General features: G+C 40.1%; 2 protein-coding genes across 2 annotated transcripts in view; both read left to right on the forward strand.

Annotated features, from left to right (window-relative positions):
- LOC147634568 (alpha-mannosidase At3g26720-like) overlaps positions 1–24,289 on the forward strand; it is a 158,021-nt gene that overhangs the window by 93,616 nt on the left and 40,116 nt on the right. The window lies entirely within an intron of this gene.
- Positions 1,421–11,098, forward strand: LOC147634569 (uncharacterized). Its single transcript, XM_086804431.1, has 5 exons — positions 1,421–1,665; positions 1,766–1,895; positions 2,003–2,575; positions 10,714–10,912; positions 10,999–11,098. Exons 1-5 carry the CDS (start codon positions 1,518–1,520, stop codon positions 11,002–11,004), a joined length of 1,056 nt encoding a protein of 351 aa, XP_086660557.1. The 5' UTR covers positions 1,421–1,517; the 3' UTR covers positions 11,005–11,098.

A 24,289-nucleotide genomic window follows, 5' to 3' on the forward strand; every position in this document is an offset into this window, starting at 1 on the left:
TGCTAGCCAAAGTGGTAGATAAGCCCCACAAGTGTGTACTGCTCATTTTGGCTAGAGTAAAATACTTTACATATTTGTTAATGAACCACACCTAAAAGTAGATATATCCTTCCATATATTTGCTACCTAAAGTAGTAGATAAGCCTCACAAGTAGATACTATCCTTCCAAATATTTGCTAGCAAACGTAGTAGATAAGCCCCCCAAGTGTGTGCTACTCATTTTGGTTAGAGTAAAATACGTTACGCAATTGTTGACGAACCATGCATTTTGGTTAGAGTAAAATACCTTACACAATTGTTGACAAACCATGCATTTTAGAAGAGTTGCAATCTCTGATATTTGTTGTAACCAATGTTACACCAAAGAACATGGTCACCTTTGTATAGATGGATTGCATAGGACCTAATATTGTAGATTAAGGTGGAGAGTGCCAGATGATTTGTCAAAAACATCCAATTCACAATTAAAATAAGAGCTAAGAATCATGGTATAAATAGAGATGGATTAACGAATATATTTTTTCAATGTATATGAACACATAGAAACCTTGAGCAAATCTCTCAAATTTTCTAACCTTTGTGCTGATTTTTGATAATTTGATGCTTGTAACCCACTCAAAATTAGTACTTTAGAGCGATTTTTTCTTTTGCCACAAACTTTACTTTGTAAAATAATCTAGCACTTTTTAGAAGATCTCATAAAATAGTATAAGGCAAAAAATAGCGCTTATATTTATTCGTGATCCAATATGTCGGTGCCACATAAAACAATACGTTTGAGTAGAGTTGTGATTTTTGAATCTTGATGTTCATGGTAGCCAATGTCCATGTGCCAAATATATGGTTAAGCTTTGAAAAGCTCGATGATTACGTGTTCTTGTCCTTACTTGAGCACATCTAATTAAGGGGGAGAAGATGCAATGGATTATCCAAGCCCTCCCCAATTTGTAGGTGCCACGAACATCCTACAAACACATATGGTACACAAGTTAGCGTGTGAACCCCTCTTGTTCCATGGGTTATGAATGAAACATATCTTTGAGATGCATGACTTTAATTTTAGGATCTTTTATGAACAAGGGCATACAACTTTGGATTTGACGTGCATGACAAAGGTTGTGAAAAGCAATTAGTAATTGTATGTGTCATCTTCTCATAAAACAAATGGCACTTTATGTTATGTGTCATCTCCTCACGAATAAATCACAACGTGATTTTTTCTTTGGAAAAAAACTTGTATTTAATGTGTCTTCCATGGTTATTTGGGAGGAAAAGGATCACTTTGGGGCACTTAGCTTTTGTGCAAAGGAAGGTGGGCACTAGGAGCATATAGAATTTGTGCAAAGGAAGGTGGGCACTCGGAGCATATAGAATTTGTGTTTAGCCCGGCTCTTTACATATAGCGTAGCCCACCAAGGCACTTCTTCATTCAGCATTATAATATTATAAGAAGTATCAAATCGATTCCATAATTGCATTTTTATAACAATATATCAATCTTGTACATTGCTACAATATGGGGCGTGTTCCTAATTGTTGTGAGCATCATAGAACCAGCAACGCCAAGAGAGGTGCATGGACAGCAGAAGAAGATAAGAAGCTCGTGTCCTTCATCCAACGAAACAATGGGCATGGGAGATGGCGAACGTTACCTGTGCTTGCAGGTATGACCATATTATCTATGTAGATCTTATTACTCAATTATATACTATAGTCTTTGAACTGTTAATTTAGTGATGCAAAATGTAAATTTGTATGGAGTAGGGCTTCAACGGTGTGGCAAGAGTTGCAGGTTGAGATGGAAGAACTATCTTAGGCCAGGCATCAAACTAGGCGGTTTCTCTGCCGAAGAAGAGAGAGCCATCGTTCGCATGCACTCCTTTCTGGGAAACAAGTAAGCTGATTAATAATGTTCTGCATAGATTTGCTGAATAATCATGTTCGATTACCTGCATGACGATTATGGCTTAGTGATGAAACTAATTAGCCATATAATTACAGGTGGAGTGCTATAGCTGCGCAACTCCCCGGGAGAACGGACAACGAGATCAAGAATTACTGGCACACGCATTTGAAGAAGCGATTGTCCCGCATGGGAATCGACCCGGACACCCATTTGCCTAAGGTTGCTACTGCATACAATCCACTGCAGGTTGTCGATGTCTCTGAGGCGGCCTCTAATAAGCTGGGTCATGAGTTCCTTAATGTGTTTGAGCATAATTCCTGCTGCATGAGCAGCAGGGCCCTCTACCCTATATACTTCTCCGACTACCCTACTAGTTCTCTGCAGGATATTTTCATCTCCGCGAGACCCGAGGCTGCTGGCAATTTGACTTCACCTTCGACTAGCTCTGCCTACTCCTCTGATTTCTCTATTACAGATTTGCCACTCTTTCCTAATCCTCCGTTTCAAGCAGATTATAACCATCAACACGCATTCAGCTGCAACTCTAACAATATGCTAGAGTCATTATTTGTAACGGATGGCTGCAACAATACGCCTGAGAATTATGGTGAGCTTGAGCTCGAGCTCTCGCAAAACGCACTACATGCCACCTCTCCCCAAGCGGCCGAGTTATTAATGGTAGAAAGCCTTCTGATTTCTTCTTCTGTGCCCAACATTAGTAATCCTTATTAGCACGCTACCCTGATTGCAGGTGGTAGCTTGCTCTTTTGGTGCCTCTATGCAAAGTTTCTTACATAGCCAAGTTAGTGACATTAACCTAAGTAGTAACCTAAAGACATCGCCCTCCAAGGAGGCGCGCGCTTTTGTTTAGTATAAATATAAGTTTACATGTATGAACACATGGGTTATGAGCGTATTCCCTTGTTCAATCTTGTATGCTCTTTCCTTTCTTTATTCTTATAAGGTAGCCGGTTCCCTATTCCCCTTCATGGCATGTAGAGCTTACGTTAAATATTGGGGTGTCTGCATACGTGGCACCCGTGGGCCCAGTCACTCGGTCAATGGTCGATGATGGGCCTATTTGTAGACATATGTCCATAAAATGTTATGGGCATGTGTGTATATCACGAGTGTGTGCTCGACGTAGTAGATCGGAACTTCGTCTCCCTAGAGTTCTAGCTCTAGCTCTGGACAAAACTGGACACCCTGATCTCGCAACAACCCATCCATCCATACCCATTCTCGAGTTTCTTCATCACAATCAGAGATACCACCTGAATCACATTTTATTGGAGAAGACAATAAATCTGATTATTCTGATCAGCAAGCATGTTTTAATCAAATAATATTATGTTATTGCGCACGATGTCGGGCATGGTTACACATAGGGGTTAAATTTGTGCTCATAATGAGCTAGACTATGGTCTTTGTGAATCTCCTCCACCACATGTATATTTTTCTTCCCTTATAACTATGACTTTTGAAAGTTTTTTGTTTATAGATGATTAGTTTCAACTTTGACAAACTTGTATCTAAGTTATACATCAATGATTCAATTGGTACACTAATTAGATTAACTCTTATATTAGGTGACGACATATTTACCCTCACAAGAGTGGAGTCCTACTCTCCATAGATCTAACTCTTCCTCATCCAATGAGGCTCGTAGGAGGCTCGTAGGAGAAGTACTAGCAATGTGAGGATAACATGTCGTGCGATTTAGAGATCCACTCTATACGAGATTGCTTATGAGACGACTCAACATGACTTGAGCATCCTCATCCTCTTCTCTAAATTCACAAGTTGCTATTGTCAATAGCTCACCAATCCTGCATGCCACAAATGGAAACAGAGTTATATTAAAGACACAAATTAAGCAATGCTCTCTACCGCTTGTAACTTACATGTGGTCATAAACATGTGCTCCCATTGTATGCCATCCAGTATGCACATGATCAAAGCAGACCCATGCTTGATTAAGATCCCCATTACCATCCTTGTCCATTCGCCAAACAATGTCAATCCCAGAACCAGGTCCAGTAGTAGACATCTTGAAGATAAAGCAACGCTCAGTAGTAGTGGTGGCTTGCAATGGAAATCGAGAACCATGGAAGAACTCAAAATGGCATGTTCTTTTTAGATTAAGAATGGCTTCATATCCTTCACCCAGAGGCCGTGTTGTTTTTCGTGTTTGCATTACCATCTGCTTCACCCTGCATTCATAAAGCATACTTAGTGTATTAAAGATGATAATTGCATACTATTCTTTGCTAAATTGCACTTCCTACGTACTTTTTGACATTTATCAAACTTTGCAACTCTTGCGACATCTCTTGTAGCTCCCTCTCTGTCATGAATTCTCCCTGTGCCTTGTCATCATCAGTGAATGCTCTTAGAACCACCTCCCTTGCCACAATCATTTGTACCTTTCTGGGCCCAGCGTTGTGGTCGATGCCCACTGCACGTGCTACAAAGGCCTTGATATTTCGTATCGATGCTCGGCACATTCCCTTGGAAACCATGTGTGTATGTTTGCCATAATGAATAAATAGTCTGCTATGCATTGATTCTTTTGGCATAAAATAATAATAGACACAGGCAGGACATTCTTTAAGACACATTGGCACATGCTTGCAGAAAAAACACTCAAGGTTCCCGAAGCTCCCAATTGCTAAATTCCCATATTTAGGAGATTTTATCAGCTGCCCATTCCAATGGAGTTTGTTTGGTTGATTCATACGTGTCCTAAAGGAGCAGTGCTCATTCATGCACTGGAAGGTTCCCCCGTAGAAGCTCTTCCTAAGAACAAAAGTTTTATTGGCCCTAGTTTGCATTTGTGGCTTTGTCCAAATGTTGCCCTCGTATTTTTGCCCCATACCTTTCCCACCTTCAAGCTCATATGTACTGAACTCTGGGTACACCTTGGGAAGCTCTTTTACCTTGCCTTTGTAATCACAATCATGGATTAAAGTGTGCAAGACATCAGTAGGAGGTAACATGCGGATTATTTGAAAGCAAGAGACCGCAGTATCAAACTGAACATCTTCCTCTTCCAAATGTTGAAAGCACTTTTCCACAGGAGAGACCTCTATCTCCTCTTGCAATGACCCATGTGCTTGGACATTGATTTCTTCCATCTCTTCAGTGTCCAAGTCACTGTAAAGCACAATGCTCTCTAATTCAATGCACAATGCAAAACAAAAAATGTCAAAGTCAAAGTTAATGCCACTTACATTGGAGTACTCTTTCGAGAACCGGGAGGAAATATAGTTGAGGGACCTTGTTCTGGGGTCTCAAAATAATTCTCTGATTTGGCAATATATACAGAGGACAATGAATGCTCCAGGATAAAATATGCCTCGTCTCCAATCCCTGCATACAAGTGTAAAGGACAAATGGGCTCATACTCTCCTCCAATTTCAAGTAAGGCCTCCACATTTATCCCACCAATAGTTCCAAGCTTCCCCCGGATCATGTTGATTGACACAAGACATTTGCCATTCAAGAAGGGGACTCGGATGCATGCACCCATTGTAGAATGGAGGAAAACACGAGCCTCCCTGCATAATGCAATCACAACAACAATTAAGGAATTTACATTGAATATTAGCCAAAAATATTTTAATACTAGATGTTCTTGCTCTAATCAATAGCATATACTAGCCATAATACAATTTTACCAGGCTCATTTTAAGACTATGGGTAGAAGCAAATAAAAATATTTATTGCAAAAATAGTCATAATGAAGGGTATCAAAAAGAGTACATGTATATATATGTATATATGTTTGTGTGTGTGTGTGTGTATGTATACACACACACACGCACACACACACACACATATTTGCTTTGTGTTAGTTCTTGCGCTTTTTCATAATCTCCTGTTAGATTTCAAAAACTCTACCAGTTGGATGCCATAGCATAACTGTGCTATAGATTTAAAAAAATCGGAAAAATATTGACCAAACCCTTAAATTTTAGTGTTGAAATTCATTAGTGTTAGAATAAAAAAATTTGTCCAGTGCCTAACTTTGGGTTTTTAGTAGTCGGCTACTTCTTATGAAGCAATTACTTAAGGCTTTTAGTCGTCCTCCACACAGAAGCATCTTCCCTCGAACACACACGCAGAGAAGCGATCATGAAGCATCATACGTCTTCCCAGCAAAGAAACGCTGATCTCATGCACAGGGCCCTCTCCCCACTCCAATCTTTCTCCCCAACAAAGAGACACAGAAAGGTATCATCATCCATGAATTTGTGCTATTTTGCCTGAATGAATTTGTGCGCTCAGCGCACAAAATAATAGGATGTTTTGCTGCCGCCACACTCCACACACAGTAGTATGAGATGTGCAGCGTTACTTCTTGCTATTTTTCTTGAATGAATTTGTGCGCTCAGTGCACAAAATAATAGGATGTTTTGCTGCTGCCACACTCCACACACAGTATGAGATGTGCGGCGTTACCTCTTGCTATTTTTCTTGAATTAATTTGTGCGCTCAGCGCACAAAATAATAGGATGTTTTGCTGCCGAGCATTGAAAAAATCATCACGATTTTGAGTTTGTTTCAAGCCGGCCCCCCTTGGATCCCCCCGGCGGCAGAAATTTGGAGAGAGTAGTGTAAGAACATGCTATCTATATGGTGCTGTCTCAAACACATTGCATAGACTGTCTCTCTTACTACTGTCTGTATTATGCAGACTTTGTGTATACAAGAAGCTCAAAAATTTGATGTCTTTTTGGTTGAGAAACGGCTCACACAGTCGAGAGAGGAGACCAGCAAACATGTGCATCTAAAGAACAATAGCACAAAAAGAAAAAAGTTTGTCCTTAAAAAAGTGTTGGATTGCGAAATATCACTTCTAAAGTTTATTAGTACTCAATATTGAATGCCTTTAGATTTGGGCTTCCGAATCTTTATATATTTTCCAATAAATTTGAATGCCTTGAATTGAACACCTGAAAAGGGCTCCGTAAATATTTTCCAATGGAGATTTTTTAAAAATATTCGATACGGCTTTGAATGCCTTGGAATTTGGGCCAAAGCACTCCATATGATAATCTCAAAGATATTCTGTTCGTTATTATGAGTTGGCCGTTTTGTTGGATAGTGAATGTGCCACCTTTGTTTGATGATTGTGTTGCAGTACTGAATTTAATCTCTTTAGTGAATGTGCCACCTTTTCTTTAAGTTTGTGTCGTATTACTGAATTTGCTTCTGTTAAAATAATCAATTAATTATACAATACGAGTAGAATACTATTTGAAGATTTGTTCTTGTATTTTTGCATGGCTATCTGGTTTTCAAATGAGTTCGAGTCATTTCACTAGAGCATCTTGCTTGAAAGGTTCTTGTTGTGCAAAAATGGATGAGTTACCTCTTGCTAAGCGGAAAAAGAGTGTGCAGGTTGGCCCAGGTGAGAGCTCATTGAGACACACAAGGAGGCAAGCTGATTTTTCTAGCACTTTGGAGCAAGCCGCCTCCTCAAACCCTACTACAGAGCATGCGGTACATATCATAGATGACACTAACCTGGAGGTGGATATGGATAGGCAGCATCTACATAGTGATGAAAGAAATGAGGAGGATGGACAAAATGTAGTGGGGGCAATTGAGGAAAATAAAGGTGATCAAAATGAGGGTGAGAATACTCAAGGTGGTGATAATGAGGATGAAGGTGAGAATACTGAGGATACTGGGAGAGAGATAGAGGGGGAAGAGAACACACATCCACTAGAGGATCAAGAAGAAACAGTTGTCACAACCCAAACTGAAGGAAGCAAGCAGAAAAAAAATAAGGTTGATATTTTTGGGAAGATTCTTGAGACATCTACTCCACAAGCCTTTTTAGATAGGATAGGAGTCAAATTTAGGTCTCCACCTCCACGTGTTCCTCTCTGTAGGATGATCCAGACGGAGGCAATCCGAAAGGTTTCTCCCTCAACAGATAAGTCTCTTACTCGAAGCTTCAAAAAACTAGGTGGGTACATTGAGAGCATGGGAGCTTTCACAGTATCAATTATGGACTTGGAAGGGGAGGAGACACCATTGACACAAGAGAGGGAGGAAACTTGGGATGAGCATTGGAGGACTGTGAATCAACAATTTGAGGAAACTCTTGCACTTGACCCCGATTGGGGTCCGTACTTGAGCCGAAAAATGGTGCATATTCTTGATGGTAATAATCGACACAATGCTTGGATGGACTGCATTTCTACAGGTGAGTTCTCATTGGGATGTTATAGTTTCTTATGCTTCTTTGTCCTTCCTAATTTTGTGTTTTATTACAGGGTTTCAAGGGGATTTGTCCATGCATTGTTGTGTTCTCTGTAAATTTTATGTGTTCGAGCGGAGGGATGTGGGTGAGCTTTTGTTTTCATTGTCCAGGTTGAACAAGTAAGTTAATTTGTTATCAGAGTCTCCTTCTATGTCAAGTAAGTTGTTTGTACTCAAGAATATTAACATATTTTTTCTTTGTTTTGTAGGACGCATGATTATGCATTTGTGCCAACCACATTTGGTGATCGTCTATTTCAACTAAGAAGATTGGCAGAGTCCGACCTAACAACTCTCATGGCACATTTGGACAATGAGGACAAGCTATGGGTTGAGAGAGAGATGCAGAGTGCATCTGCCAGAGGAAGGCCTAGTTGGCTTCATTTGCCAATCCAGATTATGACTTGGCTCTTGTTCAAGGATGAGATGGAGCAAAAAATTGATGAGGCATCAAATGGACCACTTGCCGAGTCTGCTAGGGAGAATGTGACTCGAAAGGTAGAAGTTCTCTACAGAGGAAAAACATCAAAATATGCAAGGATTGCTGATCCCTCCAACGGTGAGGCCTTTTGGTGTGCATTGCTCTCCCTCCCATGGCACGCGTCAACCAATCATGTGGCCACAGAGGAAAAGCTCAATATGATAGGTTCTGCTTGCATCAAAGACACATATAAGGCTCACATTGTCAAGCTATTGGACAACTCTCAGGCTGCAGTGCGATCACTTGAGGGTATGCCAAATGATAAGACAAAGGTTAGGGAATGGCTGCACATGTACTCCTACTGGCTTCAGATCACGGAGCTGGGTTTGAGAATCCAAAATGATATTAAAAATGCCGATCGAGTCAGGTTGCCAGGTGAGAGCCGATTCACCTCTTTTGTTGTTCTATGCAGAAGAAAGTACTTCAAAAGGGCTTTCAAAGTGCACGAAGGAGGCATAAAATTTAGCCATGATATTGACCATCAACCAGGCCTACAAAGTGCTGCACGGCGAGTCGTTTATAGGTTTTCCTACAACATAACCCAGATATTCCTTGTTAAAAAACATGCATGCTTCTTTCTGTGTGTTATTTTATCATTTGGGCTTTGGCTTGCAGATGGTTGCTTTCTGAAATTGAGGAGCACCAATTGGATATTTTACCCCCTCTCGCTAGTGTGTGGCTTTGTGTTGACAATCAATCTTATATGTATGCCGATTTGAAGCTTGGAAGAGTAAGTGATTGAATTTGTTATTTTGAATCCATGATTGAGAAACATGTTCATATTGAGGGTGAGTTGTGTTTACCCATGTTTGTCATTGAACAGGCCATGTCAAGCATAGAGTCTCGTTTCTGCCCGTGGTGGTTGGACCTTGAAAGAAACCATCTGCCTGAGGAGGAGCTTGATCTGTATCGCCAACATAAGTCTATATTGGAGCTTCGTAGCTAGCAAATTGATCATAATGAGGCCACATCCACATCACATGCAACATCGATTGCATCGGCTTCTTTTCGTAAGTCATTGCCAGTGAATTTAGGGAGGGAAATAGTGAATCGTGCATTGGAGGTGAATCGAGCAATGGAAGCAAATAGGGAGCAGAGTCAACACAGACATCCAATAGTAGTGCAGGCGGGATACAACCAACTGACATCATAACCAAGACATTGCAAGCTCCAGGTATGTGAGCTTCCTACCTCATCTCTATCGTGATCCGATTGTTTTGACTTGAGACTATGTGTGTTAAATGTCAAAAACCTGTCTATAGGAACCATTTATGCCTTCAATGTCAGTATTGAGGACCTTGCAGCTACTTTTGTGAACATGGAGGATGCATCCTCATTGGGAAAGCAAGTGCTTGATGCCATGAATGTTATTTGCACAGTAGGGAATGTCAAGAGTAGAGGGTCCGATTACTGTGTGGAGTTGATATTTGCAGACTTCCCCTCAAATATCATCATTGGAGGTTGTGTTGCAAACAAGGTTCCATATTGGAATAAGATTGGGGATGGCATGTATGACTCTACTTTTAAAGTTGTTGATTCTTGTCTCTCGGATCGAGGCTTCTTTACATGCCTTTACACTATGGAAGAAGGAGTGACCATTGAGCAGGTTGCACAGAGCGTTGGGTTTGGCATTTATCATAGATAGGTTGTGAGGTGTACTCCACCTATTGGGAAGAAGATGGGGCAAATGATTACTACCCAGGTATTGGTGTTGTTCTCTTTGGGGCTGTCATTTGTGCAAATCTTCTTTGTCCCATTTAAGGTGAAAATGCATGAACAACCAATGTGTCTTTGCTTGTAGGTCACTTGTCTAATATTGGCTGTTTTTGTTCGCTCAACATCTCCTGCTACAAGCTTTGTGATGCATGGGGATCAACTAAGGGATTTGGCACTAGGTGATGATCTTGATGTAGGGCAAGATCTTATCTTTGACATGTATGTATGCATTCAAATCAAGATAGAATTTAAAATGATTTTCGGTGATCTTTATGGCATATGGTTAATGGTTTGTGTGCGTTTTCAAGAGTGCCATCGGAGGATCTGGTGAAGAGAAAGGGTAGACCAGAGAGGTCAGCGGCTTAGCAAATACATCGTCTCCGTCTTCAGTCGTCCTGGGGACACGATTTTGGATTTGTTTGCTGGCACTGGAACTCTTGGGCTAGTGGCAGCATTTATGGATCGCAATGTCATAATGTTAGACAAGGATGAGCGGATCTATGATCACCTGTTAGAACCATACTCAGCAAAGGTATGCATGTTGAAAAGATAAATATGTTAGTAGAGAATAATTTTGTATTGATAAAGCTTATTTTCTTTTCTTTGTGTCTCTTGCAGTTATGAGGATCACATGTCTACATCGGAATGCCATTAGAGATAGCCTTTTTTTTAATTGAGACAATCATTTTTTTGGGACTATTGGAAGTAATGTTTTGATGGATGTTATGCTTCTGAATGTTTTTTACAATAGCATGTAGCTGATTGTTGCTGGACAATTTTTATTTGGATTATAAAATTTTTAAATCCTATGGTTATAGTTTCTAAAGAGTATTATATTGTTGTGTCAGTGGTATGGTTATTAAAATTGGTGTGCATCTTAATGGCTTGATTTCTATGCTCTCTGGTCGCTGTGGTTTCCATGTGGTTGCAAACAATAGTTTGTTTCTATTAGTAGCTCAATGACCAATTCAACGTCTTTTTAGCGAGCCAAGTAGTATGAGTTTTGTAGTGATTTTTTATATCCGCACCATTCATTTGAAAATGCTTTATTTGCAATAGTCATTTTTAAACTTTTTTAGTCTTCTTTGTTCTGTTCATTATAGAGTTGCACTATGGTTTCACTCTTCTCTTTAACATTACATGCTCGCTTAACATCATACCATGCCCCTACTTGCTCACTTTCACAAGGACTTTATTTCTACTCACTGCTCTGTGCTCACTGCTCTTGGCTCGCTAAATAGACGCACCCGGTCGTGTGGATCTGGAGGAAAGAAGAATGCTTGCTCCAAATGTTCAGGTAACACGAATGCTTCAATCCTTTCATGTAAGATCCTTCAAGAGTCAATTATGTAAAATTTAGGGTCTCCCATTTCTAATCTCTTTGCAACCCATTCATAGATTGTAGGCATCGGGTCTTGTGCCTTTGCTCTCCTCCTTGCATGTTGTATCACATGTTTTTCTTCTTCGTACTCATCTACCCACTTTACATTACAAATGCGTTTATCTATTCTCGAAGTGTATGATGAGGAAGCCTAATTTCTTTTCCTCTACCTACTAGAACCTCTCCTGATACCTTTTCCTCTACCTACTAGAACCTCTCCTGATACCTTTTCCTCTACCTACTAGAACCTCTCCTGATACCTTTTCATATTCTTCGTATGTCCAAAACCTTTGTGCATTTGGATCCATTACTACCATAAACTCAGTTATGTGGAATAGTGTTTGGTGTAAAAGCCATCCCTCTACCAAAAAATCCCTCTAGCCGCGCCTTTTGAAGGACCAACTTTTTCACAACTTTCATAAACCGCTCTCAGAAAAGAACATCCAACGAGAACTTACAACACCAACTAGTGACATCTCATGGATTAAATCAATAAGACAATCAACCTAAATATATAAAACAAAACCCTTGGATTACAAAGTGGCTCTTCCTCCACCATGAGTAGTTGGGGCTCTCGTGATGTGCACCTCTCTTATGAACCAGGTTTGAGCCACAATAGCACCCAAGAGCATCTGCCTTACTACAATGATAATGATGCAGCTTCTATAGCTGCATGGCCTACCACTTCCTGCTTTAGGATGTCCACTAGTGATGGATATGAAGCCTCTGGGGTGAAACTGTAGATGACAGTGACCATCATCATCATCGTGATTTGTTGCAGCATCCATTGTGGAGTGTGCCCTCCTTTGGTAGATGCATCATGATCGATTGCCATCTTTGTGATTTTGTTGCATGTGGGTAAGAGATTAGAGGAATCTTAGATCGTGGTCGCTAGGGTAATCCAAAAAAATTGAAAAGAAAAATGCCTCAACCAAAAACTAAGTCCATAAATGAATGTGAATTGTGACACTGTGTCGATAATTTTGTGTCATTTTTAGCGTCAAAACTGAGTGACGCTATGCCTCATTATTAAATTTTACATTTTTAAAACCAAATTAAATCTTGCTTTTTCTTTTTTGTGACGCTACGCTAGTGATGCTAGGCTTTGAGACTCTTGCAGTGGTGGCATATGCAGTCTAGACAACCTTAAAGATATGTATGAAGTGAAGAATCCTTAGGGAATGTTGATGTTAGAGAAGGAGCTAATGAACCTCTCATTTGCATCCGTTCTATACTTGGCTTAAATCTGCTCTCTCTACCTCCTTTCCTCAAACATCGTATGTCTTTTCTCTCACAAGCATCATTACTAGAATCTTCTTTTGTGAAGGTTATGTTTCCACTTACTACCTATCTTGTAATGTGCATGCCCATGCAATGGCATAAACCTTAGCATAAATAGTTTTAACCCTTGATCAGTCAGTATCTTAGTCAGAAGCATCAATAGTCTCACATCAACATGGTCAACATGATCATCATCAGCAGTAGCACATCATCATCAGCAGTAGCACATCATCAACATGGTCAACATGATCATCATCAGCAGTAGCACATCATCAACAATATCATCATGGAGGCATAGCTTGACTACTGTGAGCTACCTATACATAGGCTATTGGCAGCTCTAGCACATAGCAGGTTGGATAGCATGAAGGCTTGAGTAAGGGTTCAATAGAAAGTGACAAGAATAAGGGATAAGAAGCATATCAATTTTGGCATATAAAAGCAAATTTTGCTTGTCTAGTGCTGGCCGACTTCTCTTGTAGTAGCTGCCGATTGGCCGACTACACCTTCAGTAGTATGTATAAGTACCACAACATATTCAACATTTTCTAAGTCATCATAAGTCATCTACCATCAATTAGAAGATATGGAGAAGGGCTAGGCTCAACCCCTTGGGGCTAATCAACCCCTTGGGGCTGATCAAAGTGCTAATTCATCTACAAGCATCAATTACCTTTTTGTACCATAGTAATAAAGAAAACCTAACACCTAATCTCTCTCTTCTTCTCTCTCTTGTCTTTCTTAACAATGTGTTTTTTAGCATCAATATTCTTAAGTATGCTTAAGGTTGTGGATCAGTACAGTAAGGCTTCCTCACATGCAACATTAGTATCAGAGCATTCAGGCTCAGCTAACTAAGCTATGTCCCAAGGAAGGTGCACAGTTCCACTTGAAAGGATGCAACAGGGTAGCAACAGGCAAAGCTAGAGGATGTCACAGTCCTTGAGGGGTAGGTACACAGACCGAGTACCTCAGTAACCCTCAGATCAATTCCAAAGGCCTAGCAACATGCATGATCAGTTCCGGCAAGTGACCCATCGTTGTATCAAGGTTAAGGGAAAGCAAGCATGGGGACAACAATGAATAGATGCTGAGTTCTTCATTAAAGACTTGGAGGTGGTTCTAGCGGGTGTATTTTTTACGAAGATGAAGAGGGTGATTAGGATCCAGAGGCAGAGGAGGAGATGTTCAAGCGCATAGGTGAGGAGGTTGAGGTGGAGTGCATCAAAAGGAAATGTGTCCCTGGTTGGCTTAACAAACAACTCTATAACCATGTGAAAAGCAAGGTATGCTTGAAGCTAAGCCAAGATTTCATAAGAAGCTAGGTAGGGTTATTCTCAATGTGTAGCGTGTTTCTTTTTTGTCCAGAAAACCTCCATCGAAGGGAGAATTAGGTAGGTGGCTGTAGGAAACTATTTTGCATGATTGTGCTGTGTCTAAGATCTTCTATTTAGGTAAGGGGTTTTTCAATGTGTTGTTTATCAAAGGACATTCTATGTCTGAGTTATTTGCCAAGGGTCCTTTGTTCTTTGGTCAATGGTTGACATATGTCTTTCCCTTCAACCCTTTGTTTGATGTCAATAAAAGCCTTTAAAACGCATGCCCGGTTTGGGTTATGGTGATTGGATTGCCTCCTTGGCATATACCAGCTCTGTGCACCATAGCTTAGTCCCTTGGCCCGATGTTGTTTGTCCCTGCTGATGAGGTAGGTGGAAGACAAGGTAATAGTGTATGCATCACATGGAACCCCTCTATTGAGACTCCTAAATTTGTTGAGGTTGACTTTGGTCAATTAGGTAAATTGGAATTTGGCCTAAAGTTTGGTGCATTTCTTGGAGCTTGCTTTAGGTGCGTGGATTTTGGGCACATTGCTAAAGTCTTTCCAGCCATGGAATCCACAAGGGAGGAGCCTAAAGAGCTAAATAGGGGGGGAAGCAACAACAAGAGTGGTCCATTGGAGACTCAGAAAGCCGATTCAAAGGGAAAGTAAGTGATGTTAAATATTGGAAAAATAAGAAAGAAGGGGGTTGGGATAAAGTTAAGACTAGAACCAATGCTAGGTAGAGTAAGGCTGAAGCTAGGAAAGCCCAGAGTAGTAGAGGTTATGAGAATAGGAGGAATGGGAGGGGGAAGAATCAAGATTCTATTATCTTCTCTAACACTTTATAGCCCATTTCTTGAGAGAGAGAACTCCTTGTTGGTAGCGCAATTTTCTCATAGAGCTTTGAGTGAAACTAGAAAGGAGATTGATCTTGTTGAGAATAGCTAAGGAATGTGAGGTAGTGGAAATGGTTCAAAAAACTCCATTAACATGATGAATCATAAAGAGTTCAAAGGATGTACGTAGAATGTGAAAGGGATCAAAAACAAGAAGAAGAATACCATTTTTGGGACTTAGTGAAGTCTTGGGACTTGTCTGTTTTGGCTGTATAGGAACACAATCTATCTTTGGGAGAATCTCTAGGATAAAAATCTTTAGAGAGTGGGATATTTTCTATGGCGGCATTAATTCAGGCTACAGCGGGGTTATGACTATAGTTAAAAGGGATCTTAACCCTAGTAACACCATATTGGGGAATATGGGAATTTCCCACAAGTTTGGGACACATGGTCAAAAGTTTGGATTAACCACACCACTAATCCAAAATGAGCGCTTTATAGCTCTTTGGATTCCATTTTTCAAGCGCTTTCCAATGATAGGTCATATGATAGGGTTTTGAGAAACTTACAAACATGTTATCCATGTCCCCTTTTTTAAGTATTCAAAAATGGGAATTGGAAAATTCCCAAATTCACTAATATGGTGTTTAGTATCATATCTAATCATCCAGAGGGAAGAATTTTGATACTAGAGATTATAGAAAATGGTGAAAGAATATGGGTCATTAATGTCTATGGGACTCATAATCATAAGGTTAGGAGTTGTATGTGGGATTGGATTATTGGGGTAAATGTTCAAGTGCCTTGCATTGTATTAGGGGACTTTAATATGGTAGAAAGAGTGGTTCACATGTGGTGGTAGCACTGTTTTATTAGGGAAAGAAAAAGGGAAGTGGGAAGATCTTAGAAGGGGTTTGGGACTCAAGGGTAGTTGGTACCTTGGGGATTGGAGAGATCAACCTTAGCCTTCAATATATATCCTCCTCATCAAGAATTGACAGAGTTTTATTTAGTCAACAAGCTTCATGGGCGCCTCACAATTTGAGGGTGGCAGTGGATTGCAGCTCTACTTTATCTGACCATCTCCCTCTGAAGTGGGGTTGGTCTCATCTTGATAGGTCTGATATGGACTTATCTCATTTCCATACTAGGAAATTGAGAGTGATTAATTTACTTCTGAAAGACCCTCTTTTTGTGGAATATACTGAAGTAGCCATCAATAAATTAAAAAGGAGAAAGGGAGTTAAGGGTTCATGGAACAGTTTGCCAATGAGATGCAAGGAGTCATTAGGGATGTGGGTAAACTGAGAGCTGAGGAGGAAAGAAGAGGTGAGAAAAAAATTGGTTTACATTGCTTGAGGATCTATTGTTGAAGAGACAAACTGTAGGGCTGGACTCTGGTGACCCTGAGTTGTATCTTAAGTGTCAGGCTGACATCAAAGCAGAGGAAGATAAATGCTTTAGAGAACATGAGTATTGGACTAGAAAGAGTCTATTTACTAATTAAAAAAAACCTGACAATAGGTTTTTTTAAACTTTCCAAGAATAAAGGTGATAGAGTGATGGGGGGGAGCATTCTAGATGTGGATGGTACTCCTATACATGACATCAAATCACTTGCTCTGAAATGGTCAAGTTATTGGGTTCGACATTGAGTTTGAAAGAAGACTACTCCTTGAGGAGGTTTAAAGCTGAAAACAGGTTGCTTGGTCTTCTTAATCAGAAAATGGACTCTGATAAAGCTAAGTGGTTAGAAAGAGATATTGAGATGGATGAGTGTTGGTGTGCTCTACTAAAGCTAGGTAGGGAGAAGGCTCTTGGGTGGGATGGTCTCTCAACCGAGTTTTTCATAACCTTTTGGCCCTCATTAAAAGAAGTGGTGGTGGCTGACATTTGTAAGAAAGCTTTTAAATTGGGTATCTGGGACAAGGCTCCTAAATAAGGACTAGTGAAACTCATTACTAAACAGACTACTTGGTGCAACAGGTTTGGGCATTGGCCTATCACCCTATTGATTGTGATGTATACAATCTTAGCCAAGGTGATTGCTCTCAGAATTACTCATGTGCTGCAAAAGATCATCTCCAAAAAACAACATGGATTTATTAAAGGCATGTCTATTTATTAAAGGCATGTCTATTTATGATAACATCTTTGTTGCTCTACTGGGTAGAGATGTGGCCGTTAAAACTCAGGAGAAATGTATTATGATGCAATTGGACCTTGAGAAATCCTATGATAGGATAGTGGTCATTTATTGCAAGAGTGATGGAAAGAATGGGTTCTGGTACTAGAATGGCCACTTACATCTATACTCTATCCTTGGGTGGATACTCTAAAGTGCTCCTCAATGGAAGAATAGTGAGGGGTTTTGAAATCAACAGGCCAGTCAGACAAGGGTGCCCATTAGCTCCCTTATTGTTTGCCATTACTTCTCATCCTCTAATCCTATCACTAGAGCTAGCTTGGAGGGAAGGGAACATTACAAGTCTAAAACTCAAACACAATGAGCAATTGGTTATTCAATGATTTGTTGATGATTCTTTGTTATTCTTAAAAGCTAAGAACAACAATGTGAGAGTAGCCTTAGGGATTGTTCATGAATTTGCTAATGCCTCAGGTTCTAAGGAAGGGGGCATTAGGTATCATACATCTGCCCACTCACTGTGATGCTAAAAGGACTTTGATGTTACCTAGGATGCTATCTCAAGTCTCTACTTGGTCCTTGATGATAAGGGAGTTGGTGGAATTGGCTGAGGTATTAGCCAAAGGCAAATGGGGGAACTTATCCTGGATAGACAAATTGTTTTCATTTTCTCCTCGAAAAATCACATGCTCTGATTTCTACAAAATGCTTTGCAATTACTGGAAAGATAATCTGGGCCTTATGGCTTGGGATGGTGGAGGGAGGGTGACTGGGAACTCCATGCTCTCATTAGGGTTATGGTGGACTCATAAGTTTAATCCCCCCTTAGCTGCGCTAGATACTGAAGTGGCTAAGAGTCTTAATAACAAAGGCATTAGACATCTGGTTGACTGTTGACTAGGAAAGAGAGAGACTTGATGATTTAGGTGCTAGAGTTGCTACACAGTGAATTATGCTCCACAGCCACCACTGATATCTGAGTTTGGATCAAGGATTGGTCCTGGATTAATGGGGTCAAATTGAAGGAAGGAAAAACTAGAGACATCTATGCACTTATGAGAAAAGGAGATGCTAATGTTGTGTACTGTAACAAAATATGGAATGTAAATTGGAGTGCTTCTAGCTAGAAAAAGAGATAGCAGTTGATATGGAATTGTCAGGTGCCTAGGAAATTTCAAGTCTTTTTGTGGAAGGTTTGCATGTGGACACTTCCCATTGGATATAAATTGCATAAAAGAACTTACATGGCTAGTGGCATTTTCCCTAGATGCACGTCGTCCATAGAAAGTGGAAAGCATGTGTTTTGGGACTGCCCTGCCTTAAGGAGCACCTGGTGCAAAATGACTAGGTGCATATAGAAGGGCTTAAATATGCAAATTTTTTGGGAGGACTGGCTACTTGGGAAGTGGGCAATCAGTAATGAGCTCAGTGGATTGGTTTTTAAGATTGTTAGAACTTGCACTTTATGGGAAACCTAGACCAATAGAAATGAAATTGTTTTCTTGAAGACTACATGTACAGGATTGCAGGATGCTGAGTTGATGTATAAATGCATATGCATGTGTTGGTCTGTATGTAATGTAAATAAAATTAGGTCTGTGGAGCTCGATTTACTGATTCAGAATGTATAGAGGAATATACCTTGATTATGTCCATGTTATCTTGGCAGAGCTTCATGCATACTAGGGGTCTTTCCCTGATGTGGATTTGTTGGATGTAGGTGAGGTGTTGGATTGAGTAGAAAAGGCCTCCCAAATTTGGCCCCAAAACTCAGAGATGGTACCGTAAGGAAAAGCAATTGGATCGTACTTTTGTGGCTTTTATTGAGAAACCTATTGGCAGTAGACCTACTGTCAAGCTGTAGTCAAAGCATGGAGGAATGTTGGAAAATCAATCTCTCTGGGGCAACTAGAAAAAGCACAAGAAATCAAAACTTCAAAGAAAACACACAAGGAGCCAAAGGTGTGTAAAACAACACACCCACACTTCCAAAAAAGCATGGCGCCTTGCAGCTTGTTGGCGACTTACTCGTTATGCGACGAATAGCTGTAGTGAAAGGATGTGTCAAAATGGAGCCACGCATAGGTTAGAACTAGTAGACGGCGGTCGACAAGCCGTTGAACGGTCGATGATGATGCAGTCGTTGATCTGTCGAAATGGAGCCGTGCACAAATGACTTTGTAATGACATTTAGGTGTAGGACGTGTTTTTCTCGTTGAAGCAAGGAAAATAATGTGCCTGCAAAGGCTTACGGTAAGAAGAAAAGTGGAATAAAACGGGTAGTGGTCACTTTAGAGGGGGGGACTTATTAGCGTTTGTGTTTCATTTGCTCAAGCCAATTAATATAGCATAGCCCACCATAGCATAAATTATTGACGCTGTTATTAGTATCGAATTGATTCAAAGGTTTTTGCCTGTCTAAAAACTAAAGATCAAACTTTTGCATCATCCGCTAGCTATAATAATAATATGGGGCGTGCTCCTTCTAATTGTTCTGAAAATCAACATGAAATCAGCAAGATCAGGAGAGGTGCATGGACACGCGAAGAAGATGAGAAGCTCGTGGCCTTCATCCAACGAATCCATGGGCATGGGAGTTGGCGAACTTTACCTAAGCTTTCAGGTAAATGTTATCAATTCACAAGCAGCCGCCATTCCATCCTTATTGGATTTTATCACTCCATTGTAATACTATAGTCTTGTGATTAGTGTACCACACAGTGATTGTACGATGTACAGTCTGTGAATTTACTCAATAATTATACAACACAGTCTGCGAATTTCTGGTTTGATCATAATTATGCAAAATGTGAATATATTTGGGCTTGTACGGAGCAGGGCTTCAAAGGTGTGCCAAGAGCTGCAGGCTGAGATGGATGAATTATCTTTGGCCTGGTATCAAACGGGGCGATTTCTCCGGCGAGGAAGAGGGCTCAAACTAGATATCGGGCTGCTGGCTGATGTGGTGCCTACGTGGCACATCAGCCACGCTGGCATACAAATTTGTATTTTGAACGATTATCATATGAGTGCACCCAACACAATGCTGTCGAATCGAAGACACCGATGGGGGGCGTTTAAGAACTCATGGCATTCTCTAAGCTTCAGTTTTGGAGAGACATGAATAACCAATTAAAAAACCTGAACCTGCTGAACCAAAGGTCATAGTAGCCGGTGAAGGTTTTGCAAGGCCAAAGTAGCTGGTGAAAGTCAAATGAGAGCAGGCCGATCACTTACATGTAGAGCCTGCGAACGAACTGAATGTTACAGAAACCATAAAAAGAAGGCACCTTGACTAACTGAACCTGCTTGCAAAGGCCGCTGCTGAACCTGAACGTGCTGCTGCGTGGAGAAAACGATGGTGCCGTGTAGGGTTGGTGCCGTGTAGGGTTGGAGCATGGAGCGTGTGGGGCTGGAGTGTGGCGCCTGTGTATTAATGGCGGCTCGGTGCCTGTGTATTAATGGCTGCTCGGCGGGTGAAAAAACGGGCAGAATGTCACGTATTACCGGCTGTTGATTGCCAGCGTGGCTGATGTGCCACGTAGGCGCCACATCAGCCAGCAGCCCAATATCTAGTTCGAGCCGCATTAATTTTACTTCCCCGTCTGGTAGTGCGTCCCTTTCCTCTTCTACAAATGGGCCTCAAATATATTTCCCATGCCTCACTCCACTACAACTCTAAAAGCGAATTAAACAAAAATGCAGTAGCAGAGCCATTATTTGTCATAAATGGCTGCAATTATACGCTTAAGGGTCATGGTGAGCTTGATCTTTGCTCGTAGAATGCACAAAATGTGACCTCTACCCAAGCGGCCGAGGTATGTGGCAAAATCTTCTCGCTTCTCCTTTTGACGTGGGTTTTCTACTCTGGATATGCTGGTTTTAGTAGCTTTATCTTTTGGAGACTGTTGAGGAGTGTACCATGTATCATGTGCTTTATCTTTTGGAGACTGTTGAGGAGTGTACCATGTATCATGTGCTTCTCCTTTTGACGTGGGTTTTCTACTCTGAATGCGGTTGTAGTAGCTTTATCTTTTGGAGACTCTTGAGGAGTGTACTACTAAGAAATCCTATGTATCATGTGCATTAAAGGGGCATTTAAAAATCCCTTACTTGTGAAATTTTCATAAATAAATTGATTTTTTTTTCTTTATAGACTTACGGTTTTTTTTTTCAAAATCGATTTAAAAAATACATTTTATAAATGTATTTCTATCAATTTACCTTAAAATGCTAAGGTAAAAAACCTCTTTATCTGAACTCACGTGGTATACTTACATATTTTTAAGTGAACCCCCCGAGTGTAGGCTTTGCAAAGAAGCTAAAGGTATAGCCAATATAAATAAATAAATATATATATATATATTTCTTGGCTTGCCTTCATGATATTAGATCACTGAGGGTTTTTAGAAGGGCTACCATTTCTCCACCTTAAAAAAGGGCATTAGCACTTATGGAACCCCTTTACCGTGACTTATACGGAGTAAAATATCAAGGTGAATTTTTCTTTCTTGCAAAAATGGAGCACTACCCATTCAATCAATAGATGAATATCTAGCTTCTAGCAAGCAACCTTAAGTAATTGTAGTTTGCTAGAATTAAGAAGATACAAATACACCACATAAAGAATTGAGTCAAATTAGAACTTTAAGAGATTTAGAACTTGCACAAACTTAATATTATAACATCAATTCAAAGCAAGAAAACATGTGAAGTCAATAGAGAAAATTTTCTATGTTTTACTCTTAATTTGATGAGGTAGATAGTTATATTAAGTGTGCCCAAAATTAGGTACCCCATACATTATATAATCCAAAAATAATATAAATTGAGATACTAAATGTTGAGTAGTACATCTTCATCATGCATGAACTCTACATGTGCACAGCTAGCCGACGAATGTAATAGAATGTACATTAGTATTCTTATAAGCTTGATCTTATAAAATGGTTAAAAAGATGCGTAAGCCCATCCAACCCAAACATTTTATGTACAGTGGTGGTAAAAAGTAGAGTTAGTGCAACAAAGTAGGGATAAAGAGAGGATGAGTGCTGAGAAAATCAGATGCATGCTTTGACGATGAGGCAACAGAGCTAATGGCAAAACCGAAAAGATGAGCAGCAAGACCAATCCTTTGATGGCGAGGTAAAAAGAGCTAATCAGCAAGAATGCACACTCCCCAAGGTTCAATGGTCAGAAGACTAAAGATTGTGATGTGCATGTCATGAAGTTTGACAATGCATGGAGAGCTCTATGTGCATCAGTGGAAACGATGCTAATCAAAAGAAAAGGGAGTGGTTTATCAAAATCTTTGGTGACATTCAAACAGTAGCATGCATAGCTTAGGAATGATCACTTTATAAATTGGGAACAGTTGGAGATTACATTTTTGAAAAGATTCAGAAAGGTGAAGACAACAGGTTAGGTAAATGATCTAATAATTCATGACACAGAAAGACATGGATGTTGATTCCTATATTGTCAAGTTTAGATCTCTTGGGAATAGATTAGTGGTGCAAACAAGAAGATGGTGGACCTAGTAAGCACATTGTCCAAGCTCCTCAGTGGAAGCGCCAAGACCCCCAAAGCCTTTGATAAGTCTGACTATTGGAAGGGACTCATCAACCCCAATGTGAGTAATCAAGGGTATTACAAGGTTGAATGTAAGTTGCTACCCACTTATGCCATTTGGCATACTTTTACTCACATAATTGAGAACTATAGATATAATGGAAGAAATAGAAATGATGTTGCTGAAGTCGATAATGTGTCCTCCTAACCAATTCAAGCCTAGTAAGAAGGAGAGGAAGAGGCAGAGGATACGCAAGTTCATTTCAATCTAGAATGTACATGTGAGGCTATTTATTTTATAGGTGCCAAGTCATAGAAGGACTGAATGTCATCTACTCGTCTCGTGAATCATCAATAGGACATACATAACATGACAATTGAAGGTTCAAGAGTGCATATGATCTAGCTCTAAATGTGGTGCTAGAGAAACACACCCTTGTAGTAGTAACTGGGTCAAGGAGTAGGCAAGAAAGAACCACTTAAATCTGGAAAGGTGTAGCCCAAGTATATAGTGAGTTGGAAGAAGAACAAAAGAGCTAGCATTACACAAAATATGGGCTCTCATTTTTGCCCCTTCAGGATTTCCACACCTCCTCTCTCTAGAAAAATGGGCTCATGGGTGAAATTTTAACAAATCAACTCAAAAGTGAGTGGAGTTTGAACATGTGGAATCTACTCTTCGAGACCTTTCCATGATATATAGAATGATAAGCAATTTTTAATATTCAAGAAGTCCCCAAATTGGTGATGACATGGCATGTAACATGCCATGTCATCAACAATTTGGGGACTTCTTGAATAATCAAAATTTTTTATCATACTATATATCATTGGAAAGGTCTCATAAGTAGATTCCAAATGTGAAATCTCCGCCAACTCTTGATTTAATTTGCAAAAGTTTCACCATGAGCCCGTTTCTCTAGAGAGAGGATCCTTAAGGGGAAAAAATGAGGGTCTATATTTTACCTAATGAGATTAGGAGACCGAGATGACACAAGAAGCATAAGGGCACAAACACTACCCTAAAAAAGAGTCAACCAAAGTGTTGCGAAAATTGAAGTCCTTTAGCTATAAGATTTGGCTCGAGTTGCGGTATAGACATGCAAGGAAGAATCCTATGACATGTATGGGAAGACTTGAAGGACATCAAGTTGAATGTCACTTATGCCCAACTATAAAACATAACTCCTTAAGAGATTAGTGGCTCAACCAGATGTTTTCAATGATCATAACAGTTAGATAGAATTGACGTTGAGATTACAAGGGAAGAAATGGATTACAAGGTAACCACTATGGAAGGGTGCTGACATACACACTAAAGTGCATGAGTTCATAGCTATAAACACAAGGCAAAAGTTTCTAATGTGGTG

Source organism: Cibotium barometz, chromosome 10 (genome assembly GCF_041138505.1).
Source record: "Cibotium barometz isolate CiBa-2024 chromosome 10, ASM4113850v1, whole genome shotgun sequence".
NCBI classification, from domain to species: domain Eukaryota; kingdom Viridiplantae; phylum Streptophyta; class Polypodiopsida; order Cyatheales; family Cibotiaceae; genus Cibotium; species Cibotium barometz.

Excerpts from the sequence above, each read along its gene's own strand:
- LOC147634569 (XM_086804431.1), top strand. The coding sequence starts at position 1,518 with ATGGGGCGTGTTCCTAATTGTTGTGAGCATCATAGAACCAGCAACGCC. Across the intron at positions 1,896-2,002 it reads CACTCCTTTCTGGGAAACAA|GTGGAGTGCTATAGCTGCGC; the intron begins GTAAGCTGATTA and ends ATATAATTACAG. Across the intron at positions 2,576-10,713 it reads ACCTCTCCCCAAGCGGCCGA|AGAAAGGGTAGACCAGAGAG; the intron begins GTTATTAATGGT and ends GATCTGGTGAAG.